Raw genomic sequence first — 17052 nt, 5'->3', positions numbered from 1 at the left:
TGGCATTTCTTCAAGATTGAAGGAAAAACAGAAGGCGAAGCAGAAGTTTTTTCCCTAGACGGTGATGAAACTTCCAAAGTGACAATGAGATGCTTTAACCATATGCAATGATAAAATTTGGAAAAGTGCACCAGATTCAAGTCCTAATGCCACCACTAACTTTTCTGTATGATCTGATGCTATTTCTTCCCTTTCCTGGCTCCTTGTATCTCCTTTGTAAAATTGGCTGAATTACACCTAAAATCGATTCCACTCTTTTTTGTTTTTCTCATTCGAGGGTCTCCTTATTATCTCTAAATAATGATAATGTAATGTTATCTTAAGAGATGAGGTGCTTTACACATCAGATTTCAGGTCTTAATAAACAACTTAGTAGACATTTAAAGCTAAGAAGATGAACTTCCAATTTTCAGGATTATGATCTATGTACAAAAATAACTTTTAGTTTTTCCCTTTATTTAATGTGAGATTTCTGATCAGAAAAATCTTTCCTAAAATGCCTTTTTAAAGGTATTTTATAAAGTTAATATTAAAACTGCCACCTGGCTCATTCTATTAAACTAGATCTTAAGCAGTTTATAAAGTAGCAAGCAAAAGCAGAAATCATGCTTTGATATTTTATGATATAAATATAGCAGATCTAGATGAGAATTAAACTGCTGTTAATTCCTCGCTTTGCTGAGTATTGTTTCAGTATTGAGAATCAAAAGTCTGCAGATCATTAATGAATCACAGGGAAAAATCAGTGAAATGAGAAATGATTTCTACTTTGCAGAGATGGTGTTATATCAAGATTATTATATAACTGATGTGAGAATAAAGAGGCCCCCAAATCAAGTTATTCTAGATAAGCAATGTGAATAAGTTGACTGCAAAATTGTTGAAAGTTATTGGAAACATGCATTTAAAAAGAAAACTATCACATTCCGGAGTAGTATGTTCCCAATATCGTTGTCCTTTATTTCAACATGTTAAAAAAAAAAAAAAAAGGCGTATGTTAGGATCAGGTGTTTGAGAAAGGTTGAGCAAAATTGCCTTTCATTTTCCAAGTTTCATATTTTTCCCATCTCTAGTCTCTTAGAAACTTTTTAAGAAAACACTGGAAATAGAGAAAATACCAGAGCAAGGGAGCAGAAAGCATATAGCTTTATATATTATAGTGTATTTTGGATGACCATTTTACACAAGTGGTTTGGATTATGAATTAATGTTTTTCCCTTGTTCATTCATTTTCACCCTGTGAGCAGAAAAGTATTTGTTTTAATGATCAGTTTTCAATTTCAGCTTCTCTTCAGGTCTGAGGCAAAAGTGATCTGCTATGAAAGCAGTCACTTTCCTTTCATGTGCTGGAACTTATCCAAAACGTTCTCCAGGAATGAGTGATGGTTCAAAAGAATTCGATACCACTGAAAGATCTCCATCACATGTCACTGAACTGAGCTCCCTTTCTGACTCCACGTCTTCCTATCTACTCTTTTGTCCATTCACTTAACTTCTCCTAAGTAACTCTTTAACTCCACCTTCTTTATCAAGTTTGTGGTTGCACACTTTAAAAAGATATACCATATACCAGAAAAGATCTAACTACGGAGACTGCTTGGTTAAAATTCATCACTACTGTATGCCTAATAAACTTAGGTATTCATGAGCCTTTTGTGCAAATCTTATCAACATTTTTATTACCAATGACAACAAAATTGTTACTATTGGTAAAATTTCCATCTTCATATCGTGGTAACTTCACTTCTGATCCATGAAATGGCATTGTTTTTCCTAAGTGTTCTATCTTTGTCCAGATAATTAATTCCTCTGAACTAGAATCTCTTGTATCTCTACCTTTGAGAATGAGCTTAGGGTTGGGTTATTTTAAGAATTAAAGTATTGTGTGCATTGCACTTCGTCTAGTACCTCACACATAGTGCGTGCTCAATAATAAACTACTACTAGATTTACAATTCTATTCTTCACTCTAAGTTCTGATTTCCTGTAGATAGGTTATGATTGTTTTTCATACACCTTGCACATGGTATAGTAATTGGCTTAGCTGGCAAATAAATCAATAGTCAATATTGTAAAATAACATGACTATATTCTTCAAAACTTATTTCCAAATATCAATAAGCAAATCAATTAATTTGCTCAATTCTTAGACATCATTGGTAAATTAAGTTCAGAACTGTCACCTCAATAAATCTTTTCACTGTTTACTTCTTGTGCCTTTTTTTGAAATACTCCCTGGAATGTTAATTTAGCTCAGGTCAAATTACCAAGAGTTTTAAAATAGTGAAGTTTTACTATAAATGTGAACCTATAAAAATAAGAACTATACTCAATTGGGTTAAATTAGATTCTGAGAAAGGTTTAAAGAAAAATAACCTGAAGTGATGTAGTAAGAATACTTGAAATTAATACAAATGTCTTTTCCGTAGGGAAATTTTATATAGTTCTCTATTTTGCTTTATTTGCTCTATGGTAGTTTTATTACAAGAAGAAAAAATACTTTTGTATAGAAGCAAAAATATTTTTCCTAGTATATTTTCCTAAAGTACAACGTCATATGTCTTGAATGAAGAAATAACCTTATTCTTCAAAATACTTTCTGTACTTTAAGATCTGTTTAAAGAGCACTGGGAATTACCTTCTCTAAGAAATGGCAATGACCCTATAGAATTGCTCACTTTGGAATCTGGAGGTTTTTAAGTACTTTTCATTTGTGTTGAATTAAATCACACATTTCATTAATTATACAGGTCATGCATTTGCCTAGGAGTTAAAATATTCACTTTCAAAATGAAAGAAATGAAGACCAGCTGGTAGAGAGGACATGGGGCAACCACAGGATGTATTTTAGAACTTATTTATTTTCTTTTTAAGTCTTGGGATCCCTTATGTGTGGTAGCTTGCCATTTCCACATTTTAAATTTATCCAAACTTGTTTCATGGCTTGCAGCAAAAGTTTCAAAGGAGAGAAAAGTTGATTCAAACCTGGGTGGAAAAATAAAAACCCAACAGTGTTTTCAGCACCAGTCTTTCTCTATAATAATGAAGGGAAGTAGTTTCAGGAACAACTCAAGCTTTCAATACTTACAGTCATCTTTTGTTTATAATATTAAATAAAAATGGCACAACTATTCTTTGTGGAATAGGTTTTTTAAAAAGACCATAAAAAGCAGTAGGATTTTTTTTTTTAAACAATATAAATATTCCTCTGGGTACGACGTCTCACCTTTTTGCGTGTGTGCCTGTTGGGTAATACCGGGAGCAGGATATGCCGTCCCAGGCACAGTACGGGTCTCGCGCCAGGCAGCAGTCAGCGCACGCACTGCCATACATGTCACAGTGATGGAATCTGACCTGAGCCACGGCCGAAGCAGATCCAACATACAGCTGCTGCTACAGAAATCAGAAGAAATGGACAGAACATCCACTGAGCCATTACACCTAGATTTTCATTGATACGCAACCACCTCAAGCAAATAGTAAGACTCATGTTATTTTAGTTGCCCCGGATAGATGATGGTACACTGAGCCTTCCCTTTCTCCAAAATTTAAAATATGCCTATAAACTTAAATGAAGATTTAGCAAGATTGCTAAACTAAGCGTGATTTAAAAACTCAAGGAGATGTGTATTCTTTTATTCATTACCTTGCATTATCAAATAAGGCAGGTCTTCCTCCAAAGATTTTATTTTTTACATTCCAAAATATAATTATTTAAGAATTCCTCCAAAGATTTTTAGGAACGTCAAATAAGAGACTGGATAAGTAAATGGTCTTTTAAATATGGAAATGTTTAAAAGATTGTGGATATCTATATAATGATGTGGAATAAACTAAAATACATATATGTTAAGTGCAAAAGACAAGCAGAATATTGAATATAAGTTCTCATTTGCCTAACTGTGAAAGGTTGTATATATCTAAATTCGAGGCAATACATGAAACAACTGTTTCTGGAGATGTTTATACCCAAAATTGATTTCAGTAAAGTGAAAGAATAACATTTCACTGTATACTCCTGGATTATTGTTCCTTTCATGATTTTATTACAAAAATTTATGAAAAGTAATTAGGGATACTGTGCTATCATGATTGTGGAGATAAAGATATGCTTACCTTTCTATAGATGATGAAAATGGAGACATCTATTAAATATAAATCACTATATAATTCTGTCAGAATCAATTAATAAGCATAAAGTTAAACAAGATGAGTAAACTCTAAACTCTAGAGATTTGCTCAACACTGCCCCGTAGTCAGCAGTAACATGGCACATTTAACATGAGACCTACCCGTTTAACAAAATCCTGTGTTCTTCCTACAATAAGATAATAAAATAAAACTGTAACTTGTTCATATATATATAAGTACATTTAGTAATGTTCTTATATCTTTTCACCTTAACTCACCTACAGAGCACACACACAACTTACTCTTTTTGAAGAAATCTCCATAGAAATAATAGGAACTGGATCCTGAAATTAAAAAAATATTCCTTTTCAATGCAAAAATATCTACCTTAATGTGACTGCAAATCCCTGCAAACAATTTAGATATGTGACTGGTCCTGTGGCAAACAGCCTATGACTTCCATTATAGTAAACAAATAGCAAATGCAATTATATTAAAATATATCTTTGTTTTTCTAATGGAGTGTAACAGATATGTAGATGAGTAAACCAATGGGTAACATAACCATTGTGCTGTTTGTCTCAGGAGTAAAGCTTTTGTATTTGCATTTGAATATTACTCATGTTTTGGAAACTCAAATATCTTTAATAAAGTAATATGTTCTTTTTTATAAAGTAAGTGAACCATACAAATGAGACTATTGTATTTTTGGGTGGGTATTGTTAATAAACCAGGTGATCTGTAATTATTTTTAACCTAGGCTTAAACAACATGTTTTCTGTTCCAGTGATCATGGTGAATCACTGGGAACCTAGGATTCTTTGAACAAAATTAATCACCCGATTTTTTTATAATTACAGCAAAGGAAGAATAATGCATTCCATAGCTCTGAGAGTGCTTGTGATATTTTAGTGATGTTGATTAAGACAAGTGTCCATTAGGAGCTCAACAAACTCAGATCAGTTCTGCAAGTGGAGAATTTCACCTGCAAGATGAGGCGGGTACACTCCGTTCTGGAGATGATTATCTATAAAAGAATTATTTTTTAAAAGAATAATTGATCCTCTAGCTCAGTGGGCTAAAAAAATTTTAAACCACAGAATCTTTATGATGCATACCTTCATTTATTTATTGAGGTAACAGTGTGTAAGGGTTTATATGAACAAAACGTGGTAGGCACTGTTAATGAGAACTGAGGTCCCTAACATGAAATGGTATGGTACATAAATGTCTAAGGTGCAAAATAAACAAAAAAGCATGCCAGAGGGGGAGACAAGATGGCGGACTGAAGCCAGCTTTCAACAAAGGCTCCCGTCCAGAAGGAGAGTTAAGGGACAGGAATTTAGTAAGTATCCTGGTGGACTTGAGCCTCACCAAGAGAGAAGGCTGAAGAACGCACATCAACACCGCTGAGGCAAGTTGTGATCACAAGGACGCAAACAAAAGGTACAAAATCCACCACCAAGCGGACGGGAGTCCCCCTCCCCCATGAGACCGGCTCTAGAGCCCCATAATTGAACAAGCGGGCAGAAATTAAAGGCCCTCCCACTACACTCCACAGGAGAGACCTTCTAAAAACTGGACCTACCTCCCCTACTGGGGTGCCGTGGCGTTCTCCTGCCGGACATAGGGCTGAATAAAACTTTGGGAATCCTTTGCCGGCAACCCTGAATCCCCGGCGCTCCCCTCCCGCCCACTGAGGTCTGGAGGCCTGTCCCCCAGGACTTCGGATCCTTGGGTGATTTCTCAAGGGGAGTGGACAGTCCCCGAGTTGCGACTGGTCAGCATTGACTCTGAGGCGCGCCGAGTGAGGAGAGGGCACCGGGCTGAGGGGGAGTCACGCCTCGCAGCACTTCCCTGCGGTGCAGCTCCCCGGGCATAGGGGGCCCAAGACTGAATCAGACTCTGGCCTCCCCGCTGAGAGCTGAGAACCCCTACTCTCACTCGGGGTCTGAGGGCCTATCCCCCAGGAGTTCGGCTCCTTGGGTGATTTCTCGAGGGGAGTGCACAGTGCCTGAGCTGCGTCAGGTCAGCGCTGACTCTGGGACACGTGAGCGAGGAGAGGGCACTCCGCTGAGGGGAAATCAAGCCTTGGCGGCACTTCCCTGCGGTGCAGTGCAGGAGCCCTCCCCGGACCGTAGTATTGCGTGAAACTGAATGAAACTCTAGCTTCCCCCCGCCCCACTCCCAATCCGGGTCTGGGGGCCCATCCCCCAAGAGTTCTGATTCTTGGGGGATCTCTTAAGGGGTGTGGACCCAGCACAAACTGCGGCCGCTCAGTGCTGACTCTGGGGCGCGGGACAGAGGAGAAAAGGGTCGCCTGAGTGCCCACACCAGAGCAGCAGTTCCCTGGAGGTAGATCAACAGCCGTTTTTTCTTTAACGGCAGAACGCTCACTTCTGGATATTCTGAGGCCACACCCCCTGTCTCCCTGGGCAACCAGAGGAGGCCACCGGTGACACGGCTCACAAACCCGGAAGCCTCCAGGGCGGGGCCGACCCAGAGAGGTGTTCAGACGCAATTCTCCAGCAGCAAAGACGTTTGAACTCAAAACAGCCCGTCTCCTGTAGGCGACGACAGGAACAGAGACAGAACCTCACAAAGTTGTCTGTTCTGTTCTGTTCTGTTAGCAGCATCCATCAGGGACGGGGCTAAGCCTGAGTGAACACCTCCTTCCCATCACCTGCATCAAACACTCAAAGATGTCAGGCCCCATCTCCTCCTGCTAGATAGCGGCAGTCTGCGGGGGCCTGGCAGACTTCCTTGCGATTCAGGCAGGTGCAAACCCCTGGAGTGTCTGTTCACTGCAGGCAACTGGGTTAGCCATCTACAGAGATACCAGTGACTGGGTCCGACGGAGGGGCAAAGTGGGGAAGGAGACGTCAACCTTCCCAGACTGCTCTGTTTGCGGGGTGGCTCCTCCTGACTCCACGCTGCACTGGGGTGAACTGTCTCAGAGGAGTCACCAGGCCCCTGTGATCCAGTTCCCAGAGACCTCTTGAACCCTTCCACCTGAGACAAGTGCCGATTGAGACAGTTGATTCGGACCTTTTGAACTGGGCTAATAGACTGAGGACTTTTCAGGTGGTGCCCTGGGTGTGCGATTGTAGGAAGGTTTGATTCTCCTTTTCCAACTGGGGCCAGAGGTGGGCAGGCGGGGTGACTTAATTGCTGATTTTTCCACACAACTGAGACTTCAAGCCAGAGTAGAAGTTGCAATAGGATCGAACAGAAACCAGCTGAAAACAAGACAGAACCACTTTGCTCCACCACACCAGACAGGGCCCCAGTTTCTCAGGCCACAACACTGTACGGGCCCTCGATAAAACCCCAGGGGAAAAACCAAAGGGAGTAAACCATGGGGCGGAATCAGCGGAAAAACTATGGTAACATGAATAACCAGAATAGATCAACCCCCCCGAGAAAAGATACGGCAGATGTGATTGAAGATCCCATTCATAAACAACTGGCTGAGATGTCAGAAGTCGAATTCAGAATTTGGTTTGCAGACAAGATTAATAAAATGGAATTAGGAATTCGAGGAGAAATTCAAAAACTGTCTCAAGAATTTAACGAATTTAAAGACAAAACCACCAAAGACTTAGACACGCTGAAACAAGAACTTACAGCCCTCAAAGATATGAAAAATACAGTAGAATCCCTCAGTAACAGAATGGAGCAAGCAGAAGAAAGGATTTCTGACATTGAAGATAAAGTCTTCGAACGCTCCCAATCTCTCAAAGAGGAAGAGAAATGGAGAGCAAAAACGGATCACTCACTCAGAGAGCTCTCAGATAATTCGAAAAAAAATAACATAAGAGTTATAGGAATTTCGGAGAATGATGAAGTTGCAGCCAAGGGCACAGAGGCCCTTCTACATGAAATTATGAAAGAAAATTTTCCAGACATGCCTAGAGAATCTGAAATTCAGATAGCAGACAGCTTCAGAACCCCAGCACGATTCAACCCCAATAAGCCATCTCCCAGACATATCATAATTAGCTTCACTAAAGTTAACATGAAAGAGAAGATTCTCAAAGCAGCCCGGCGAAAGAAAACTATAACGTACAAAGGTAAGAATATTAGAATAACTGCAGATCTCTCTGCTGAAACTTTTCAAGCAAGAAGAGGCTGGTCATCAACTTTTAATCTCCTAAAGCAAAAAAACTTTCAACCCAGGATCTTGTATCCAGCTAAACTGAGTTTCATCTATGATGGAGAAATTAAATACTTCAATGACATTCATATGTTGAAAAAATTTGCCATAAGTAAACCAGCTCTTCAGGATGTTCTCAGACCTATCCTCCACAATGACCAACCCAATCCTATACCACAAAAGTAAACTCACTCAGAAACTTCGGATCAAACTCCAACTTCCACACTGGCGAAAGGATTAAAAATGTCCACTGGACCTTTGAAAAACTCGATACCCAAAATTCCACCAGACTTATCCTTACTCTCCATCAATGTGAATGGCTTAAACTGTCCTCTAAAGAGGCATAGGTTAGCTGACTGGATACAAAAACTTAAGCCAGATATTTGTTGCATACAAGAGTCACATCTCAACTTAAAAGACAAATACAGACTCAGGGTGAAAGGATGGTCATCCATATTTCAGGCAAATGGTAATCAGAAAAAAGCAGGTGTTGCAATTTTATTTGCAGATACAGTAGGCTTTAAACCATCAAAAGTAAGGAAGGACAAGAATGGTCACTTCATATTTGTTAAGGGTAATACTCAATATGACGAGATCTCAATTATTAATATCTATGCACCCAACCAGAATGCACCTCAATTTATAAGAGAAACTCTAACAGACATGAGTAACTTGATTTCCTCCAGCTCCATAATCGTTGGAGATTTCAACACTCCCTTGGCAGTGTTGGATCGATCCTCCAGAAAGAAGCTGAGCAAAGAAATCTTAGATTTAAACCTAACCATCCAATATTTAGATTTAGCAGACATCTACAGAACATTTCATCCCAACAAAACTGAATACACATACTTCTCATCAGCCCACGGAACTTACTCCAAAATTGATCACATTTTAGGTCACAAGTCTAACCTCAGTAAATTTAAAGGAATAGAAATTATTCCATGCATCTTCTCGGACCATCATGGAATAAAACTTGAATTGAGTAACAACAGGAATCTGCATACCCATACAAAAACATGGAAGTTAAATAACCTTATACTGAATGATAGCTGGGTCAGAGATGAGATTAAGAAAGAAATCACCAATTTTTTGGAACAAAATGACAATGAAGACACAAGCTATCAGAACCTCTGGGACACTGCAAAGGCAGTTCTAAGAGGGAAATTTATAGCACTGCAAGCCTTCCTCAAGAGAACGGAAAGAGAGGAAGTTAACAACTTAATGGGACATCTCACGCAACTGGAAAAGGAAGAACATTCCAACCCCAAACCCAGTAGAAGAAAAGAAATAACCAAAATTAGAGCAGAATTAAATGAAATTGAAAACAAAAGAATAATACAACAGATCAATAAATCAAAAAGCTGGTTTTTTGAAAAGGTCAATAAAATAGATAAACCTCTGGCCAACCTAATCAGGAAAAAAAGAGTAAAATCTCTAATATCATCAATCAGAAACAACAAAGACGAAATAACCACAGACTCATCAGAAATCCAAAAAATCCTTAATGAATATTACAAGAAACTTTATTCTCAGAAATATGAAAATCTGAAGGAAATAGACCGATACTTGGAAGCACGCCACCTTCCAAGACTTAACCAGAATCAAGTGGAAATGTTGAACAGACCCATATCAAGTTCAGAAATAGCATCAACTATACAAAACCTCCCTAAAAAGAAAAGCCCGGGACCAGATGGTTTCACGTCAGAATTCTACCAAACCTTTAAAGAGGAATTAGTACCTATATTACTCAACCTGTTCCAAAATGTAGAAAAAGAAGGAAGACTACCCAACACGTTCTATGAAGCAAATATCACCCTGATCCCCAAACCAGGAAAAGACCCAACAAGAAAAGAAAATTATAGACCAATATCACTAATGAATATAGATGCAAAAATATTCAACAAGATCCTAACAAACAGAATCCAGCAACACATCAAACAAATTATACATCATGACCAAGTCGGTTTTATCCCAGGGTCTCAAGGCTGGTTCAATATACGTAAATCTATAAATGTAATTCAGCACATAAACAAATTAAAAAACAAAGACCATATGATTCTCTCAATTGATGCAGAAAAAGCTTTTGATAATATCCAGCATCCCTTCATGATCAGAACACTCAAGAAAATTGGTCTAGAAGGGACTTTTCTTAAACTGATAGAGGCTATCTACAGCAAACCCACAGCCAATATCATATTGAATGGAGTTAAATTGGAATCATTTCCACTCAGATCAGGAACCAGACAAGGCTGCCCATTGTCTCCATTGCTTTTCAACATTGTAATGGAAGTTTTAGCCACTGCAATTAGGGAAGAAAAGGCGATCAAGGTATCCATATAGGGTCAGAAGAGATCAAACTCTCGCTCTTCGCAGATGATATGATTGTGTATCTGGAAAACACTAGGGACTCTACTACAAAACTCCTAGAAGTGATCAAGGAATACAGCAGCGTCTCAGGTTACAAAATCAACATTCATAAATCGGTAGCCTTTATATACACCAACAACAGTCAAATTGAAAAAGCAGTTAAGGACTCTATCCCATTCACAGTAGTGCTAAAGAAGATGAAATATTTGGGAATTTACCTAACAAAAGACGTGAAAGATCTCTATAAAGAGAACTATGAAACTCTAAGAAAAGAAATAGCTGAAAATTTTAACAAATGGAAAAACATACCATGCTCATGGCTAGGAAGAATCAACATTATCAAAATGTCCATACTACCCAAAGCAATATATAATTTCAACGCACTCCCTATTAAAGCTCCACTGTCATATTTTAAAGATCTTGAAAAAACATTACTTCGTTTTATATGGAATCAGAAAAAACCTCGAATAGCCAAGACATTACTCAGAAATAAAAACAAAACAGGAGGAATCACACTACCAGACCTCAGACTTTACTACAAATCGATAGTGATCAAAACAGCATGGTATTGGCACAAAAACAGAGAAGTAGATACCTGGAATAGAATAGAGAACCAAGAGATGAATCCAGCTACTTACCGCTATTTGATTTTTGACAAGCCAATTAAAAACATTCAGTGGGGAAAAGATTCCCTATTTAACAAATGGTGCTGGGTGAACTGGCTGGCAACCTGCAGAAGACTGAAATTGGACCCACACCTTTCACCATTAACTAAGATAGACTCTCATTGGATTAAAGATTTAAACTTAAGACATGAAACTATAAAAATACTAGAGGAGAATGCAGGGAAAACCCTTGAAGAAATTGGTCTGGGTGAGTATTTCATGAGGAGAACCCCCCGGGCAATTGAAGCAGCTTCAAAAATACACTACTGGGACTTGATCAAACTAAAAAGCTTCTGCACAGCTAAGAACACAGTAAGCAGAGCAAGCAGACAGCCCTCAGAATGGGAGAAGATATTTGCAGGGTATAACTCTGACAAAGGTTTAATAACCAGAATCCACAGAGAACTCAAACGCATCAGCAAGAAAAAAACAAGGGATCCCATCGCAGGCTGGGCAAGGGATTTGAAGAGAAACTTCTCTGAAGAAGACAGGCGCACGGCCTTCAGACATATGAAAAAATGCTCATCATCTTTAATCATCAGAGAAATGCAAATCAAAACTACTTTGAGATATCATCTAACTCCAATGAGACTAGCCTATATCACAAAATCTCAAGACCAGAGATGTTGGCGTGGATGCGGAGAAAATGGAACACTTCTGCACTGCTGGTGGGAATGCAAATTAATACATTCCTTTTGGAAAGATATATGGAGAACACTCAGAGATCTAAAAATAGATCTGCCATTCAATCCTGTAATTCCTCTGCTGGGCATATACCCAGAAGACCAAAAATCACAACATAACAAAGATATTTGTACCAGAATGTTTATTGCAGCCCAATTCATAATTGCTAAGTCATGGAAAAAGCCCAAGTGCCCATCGATCCACGAATGGATTAATAAATTGTGGTATATGTATACCATGGAATACTATGCAGCCTTAAAGAAAGATGGAGACTTTACCTCTTTCATGTTTACATGGATGGAGCTGGAACATACTCTTCTTAGTAAAGTATCCCAAGAATGGAAGAAAAAATACCCAATGTACACAGCCCTACTATGAAACTAATTTGGGACTCTCACATGAAAGCTATAACCCAGCTACAACTTAACAATAGGGGGAAGTGGGAAAGGGGTGGGTGGGTAGAGGGAGGGGAATCGGTGGGATCACACCTGTGGTGCATATTACAGGGGTATTTGCGAAACTTGGTAAATGTAGAATATAAATGTTTTGGCACAGTAACTGAGATAATGCCGGAAAGGCTATGTTAACCACTGTGATAAAAATGTGTCAAATGGTTTATGAAGTGAGTGTACGATGCCCCATAATCATATCATTGTATACAGTTATGATTTAATAAAAAAATTAAAAAAAAAAAATTCCATGAAAAAAAAAAATAAAAAAAAAAATAAAAATATGGATTTGGGGCTTGGCACCTGAAGCTGAATGGTTTGAGCATGGGCCCCATGCACTGGGGGTGGCGGGTTTGAACCTAGGCTGGGCCCGCTAAACAAAAAATAAATAAGCAAAAATAAAAATATGGATTTTAAATTTTAAAAAAAATAAAAATAAAAAAATAAACTGTAAATCAGGAAAAAAAAAAAAAAAAAAAAAGCATGCCAGCTCCGGCGTACAGGAGGGTGGTGAGCCTTGGTGTGTGGCTCTGGAGAATCTGATCTCCAGCACAGACAACAACAAATGCACTACTTTTCATAACATATTTTCACATATACCCATTACACACATATATAGCTAATCCTTGTTATTTGTAGGTTCTGTATTAGGAATTTGTCTGCTTGCTAAAATTAATTTTTTAACCCAAATATCAACAATTTTTTGTTTTTTATTGATGGACATATATTTGCAAAGAATGGCAAAAAAATTGAGTCACAAGATGCTAACATTTCCAGCTGAGCTGCAACAAGTTGACTTCCTGCCTTGTTTCAGCTGTCACAGAGTAGACCTGGGGCCTTTTCATGGACTAATGACTGTCATACTTTTCTTATTTCTGTGCTTTGGTTAGTGTTTTGTTTTTGTTAAATGGCCCTCAAGTGTAATGTGGAATTGCTATTTGGTGTGCCCAAACTCAAAGGCTGTGATGTGCTTTAATGCAGGAATTCCTCTCTTAGATATGTTTCATTTAGGCATGAGTTACATGCTGTTGGCTTTGAGTTCAATGCTAATCAATACATACTAAATAAGATGCCTTTAAACATAGGTACACACAAAACAAGGTTATGTATTGATCAGTTGACAAAAATGTTATAACCAGAAATTAACAGTAACCTGACATTGTATTCCCCCCAGGACCAATATTCAGTATTCACTAATACAGTGTTCACTGTGACTGTAGACACAAAAGTTGCTGTGAATAACGCAACGTGACTGGATGTCTATGCACAGATAATTTGTCTAATCTTTCCATTATCATTTTCTATTTTTTTCAGTTAAATGTTTGTGTAACTAATACATGACAACAAAAAGTTGTGTGTTTATCATGCCGCAATATTTACAATATAAGAATGTATTTTTTCATTGTTAATAGGGCATTTGTACACCATATGACTTTGCAATAATTCTGAAATTCATATGTGGCTTAAGTGTTAACTCTGTAGTCATGATTAGTACATTAAAATTATTATTTTTTTTTGATACAGAGTCTCCCTGTCTGGCCCTAGGTAGAGTGCCATGGTATCCTGGTTCATAGCAACCTCAAACTCTTGTGTTCAAGCTATCCTCTTGCCTCAGCCTCCCGAGTAGCTGGGGACTATTCAGGTGTACCCCACAATACCCACCTAGTTTTTCTATTTTTAGTAGAGATGGGGTTTCACTTTGGCTCAGGCTGGTCTTGAACTCCTGAACTCAGGCAATCTACCCACCTTGGCTTCCCAGAGTGCTGAGTGCTGGGATTACAGGTGCAAGCCACATTTAAAATTTTTTTCATGCTAAGTATAAATGTCTTTTATTCTGAAAGGTCTATAATGATCAAATAGGAGCATCAACATTTTAAATTTCTCACTTCAATTTGCTCTGAATCTATAATTCATCTGTTAGAAAAGAAATTGACATAATATCTTTTCTTATTTACATAGCACTTGTAATTGTCTATAACACATCTGGATTTTTTAAATTTAAAATACCTTGAATATCTGAAGTTCTTCTAGAATTACTTCTTCCATTGATTCTGTTTCTTGATTGTAAATTGTGATTACTTTCAGCACAATTCCATTATCTATAACGAAGCAAAAATACACAAATAATTTGTTGTAATGCTAGACATAATTCAGGAGAAAATTACTTTGGACATTATCTAAAAGCTTTTGTATTGCAGCAGTTTGTTGAAAAACTATCAATTCTTGTGGGTGAGTTAATAAATGACTATAATTCAGCTACTAATAGTTACTTGTATTGTACACTAGCTAAAAAGAATAAAAACTGTCATTTTAAAAACCAAGCACACATTTGAAAAATTTCACAATATATCAAACAAAAATCAAAGACGAAACTCATCATTAATTTATAACTACTGATTTTGCAATAAGGGCTACATGTATGTATTAAATCCCATGTCTCCTAATATTGGGAAAAATAACTATCATTTGTGGCATTTTCCAGTGTTGTACTCACCACATTCAATCAAACTTTTCTTTTGTCTTGAAACTGTGTGGTTTAATATGATCTTTGAGTAAATATGTTTTGTATGATAATACATATGTAGCTGATATTTCTGGAACTCTCTCAAATGGCTATGGCCCATCTGATAAGCAGGTATTTCTAAATGCAATTTCAAATCTTACAGATGTCTTCTACTTTCCCAGGCATTCTAAAGTAATAATCTTTGACCCATTTTACCAAATATTTGCCTTGGTGTTGAAAGTCCTTTTTAAAAATTTGATTGGAAGTCACTATGAGAGAAATTATGACTGTAATTTCAAGTTTGTTAAATCTGTTGCTTTGATAATCTTGAACCCACAGTGCAGAGAACATTATTAACATTAACCTTCTAACATAAATGGATAAAATAGAGCCTGCACTGAAACCAATTTCTTGGAATAAGACGAAGTTTTCCTTGCTTAAATTTTGCTTTCTAAAAAGAAAATATTAGAGAAGCCTAAAAACTGATATTAATATTACATCCTGACTCCTGATGTAGGTATACACCAATACTTCAGAAATTTGTTTAAGACTAGCATTATTTATGGTATAATGTTCACACTCCTGAACTGCTATAGCATTTACTATGCCACAAAAGAATAGAGGGAAAAAATGATCATTGAAAACACTTTTAATGTTACTACAGAATTTTAAATTCACAGAATTTGGTACATATAACTCTGGAGGCTATAAGTTTTCTAAGGTCTCATCACAAGTTAGAGTTAACTTATAGCATAAATTGAAATTATAAATTTATTTGAAATGTTTACATTTAACATATTCATCAAACTTTATTAATGCTGGGTGTTAGAGATTATTTTTGGCTTGGTTGATTATGTTAGATCTTGATAAGAATTGATGTGATTATAGGGATATGTAAAAGCTATTGTTCCAAGTTGTCTGTAAAATCTTAAAGCCTCACTGAGCCTCCAGAGACTGTAATGAGGCTGAGAGACCTACAGGAGGCCCATTTTTGCTACAACACTCTACTTCCTCTCTGAGAAGTTCTATTTCAAACCAACTTGTTCATTAACATTTATTGTTTATTTCTTCATTCATTCAAATGAATTAAGCATTGACCACGTATCAGGAATTAGGTGCTATAACAGTCCCAAATCCTCTTTCCAATAGCTTCAATATTTCTCAGGTCTGGAACAAGGGTGGCCCCATACTTGTCCAAACCATGACACTTTTGACAATGAAAGTGATAATGGTGATAATTATTCCCAAATAGCAGACATAAACTCTTAACTGTTGCAGTCATGTGAAGACGATTTCAGTCTTTCTCACTATAGATTAGCAATATACAAACGGATGATGGATCAACATATTTGTTGATAGACATTTAAAAAATATATATATATATTTTATATATATATAATATAAATATTTTTTTTAGGTTCAATTTAAATGTCTGAGTATGTTCTCATCTCTTTACCTGTGCCAATAAATAAGACATCATACTGGCCGTCTTCAGCTTCTACTCGATCCACTGCTATTTGCTTCAGGTTATATTTTCCATCTGTCTTGACCAATATTGGTTTTTTATGGGCAGGTTTTATGGACTGGTACATCAGGGGATGACTTCTTGCAAATCGGATGGCGTCATCAGGATAGTCCTTGGTGGTTCCGTATCTCCCTCCATTTACTTTACTGGCACACTGAAATGCAAATGGATTAGATAATTCTTTTTCACTTAAACCTAAAGAGCATATTTATAATCATTTATGGGAAGAATTAGAATATGTTCGATGATCAATAGGGCATTTAGAAACAGTTACTGACCATATATCTTTTCATTACCAAAATAGAATCTACATTAAAAATTGCAAAAATAAAATTATTTCAAACATAACACTACAAATATAGAAAAAGTAGAGAAATCCTAGAAAAGTAAAGTATATTTAATACCAAGACAGTTTGAAAGTGCTAAAAATGTTTAATATCATAAACATCCAACTTACTTTTCATTTTTGAATTTTATTTTTCACATTATACATTTAATTTTGAAGGTGAATGATCTATTTAGACAAAAACACAAAGCCTCTTTGTTGTGCTGGAAATTGTCTCAAAACTAAG

General features: G+C 37.1%; 1 protein-coding gene across 1 annotated transcript in view; it reads right to left on the bottom strand.

Annotated features, from left to right (window-relative positions):
* SEMA3E (semaphorin 3E) overlaps positions 1-17052 on the bottom strand; it is a 282406-nt gene that overhangs the window by 22324 nt on the left and 243030 nt on the right. The window contains exons 11-14 of the mRNA XM_053553842.1: positions 16412-16634; positions 14460-14551; positions 4434-4475; positions 3227-3393 (exon numbers count right to left, since the gene is read on the bottom strand). Coding sequence (XP_053409817.1) covers positions 3227-3393; positions 4434-4475; positions 14460-14551; positions 16412-16634 — 524 coding nt within the window. The remainder of the gene's footprint in view (positions 1-3226; positions 3394-4433; positions 4476-14459; positions 14552-16411; positions 16635-17052) is intronic.

Source organism: Nycticebus coucang, chromosome 11 (genome assembly GCF_027406575.1).
Source record: "Nycticebus coucang isolate mNycCou1 chromosome 11, mNycCou1.pri, whole genome shotgun sequence".
Taxonomy (NCBI): domain Eukaryota; kingdom Metazoa; phylum Chordata; class Mammalia; order Primates; family Lorisidae; genus Nycticebus; species Nycticebus coucang.
This window is presented reverse-complemented; position numbering and strand designations above follow the sequence as displayed.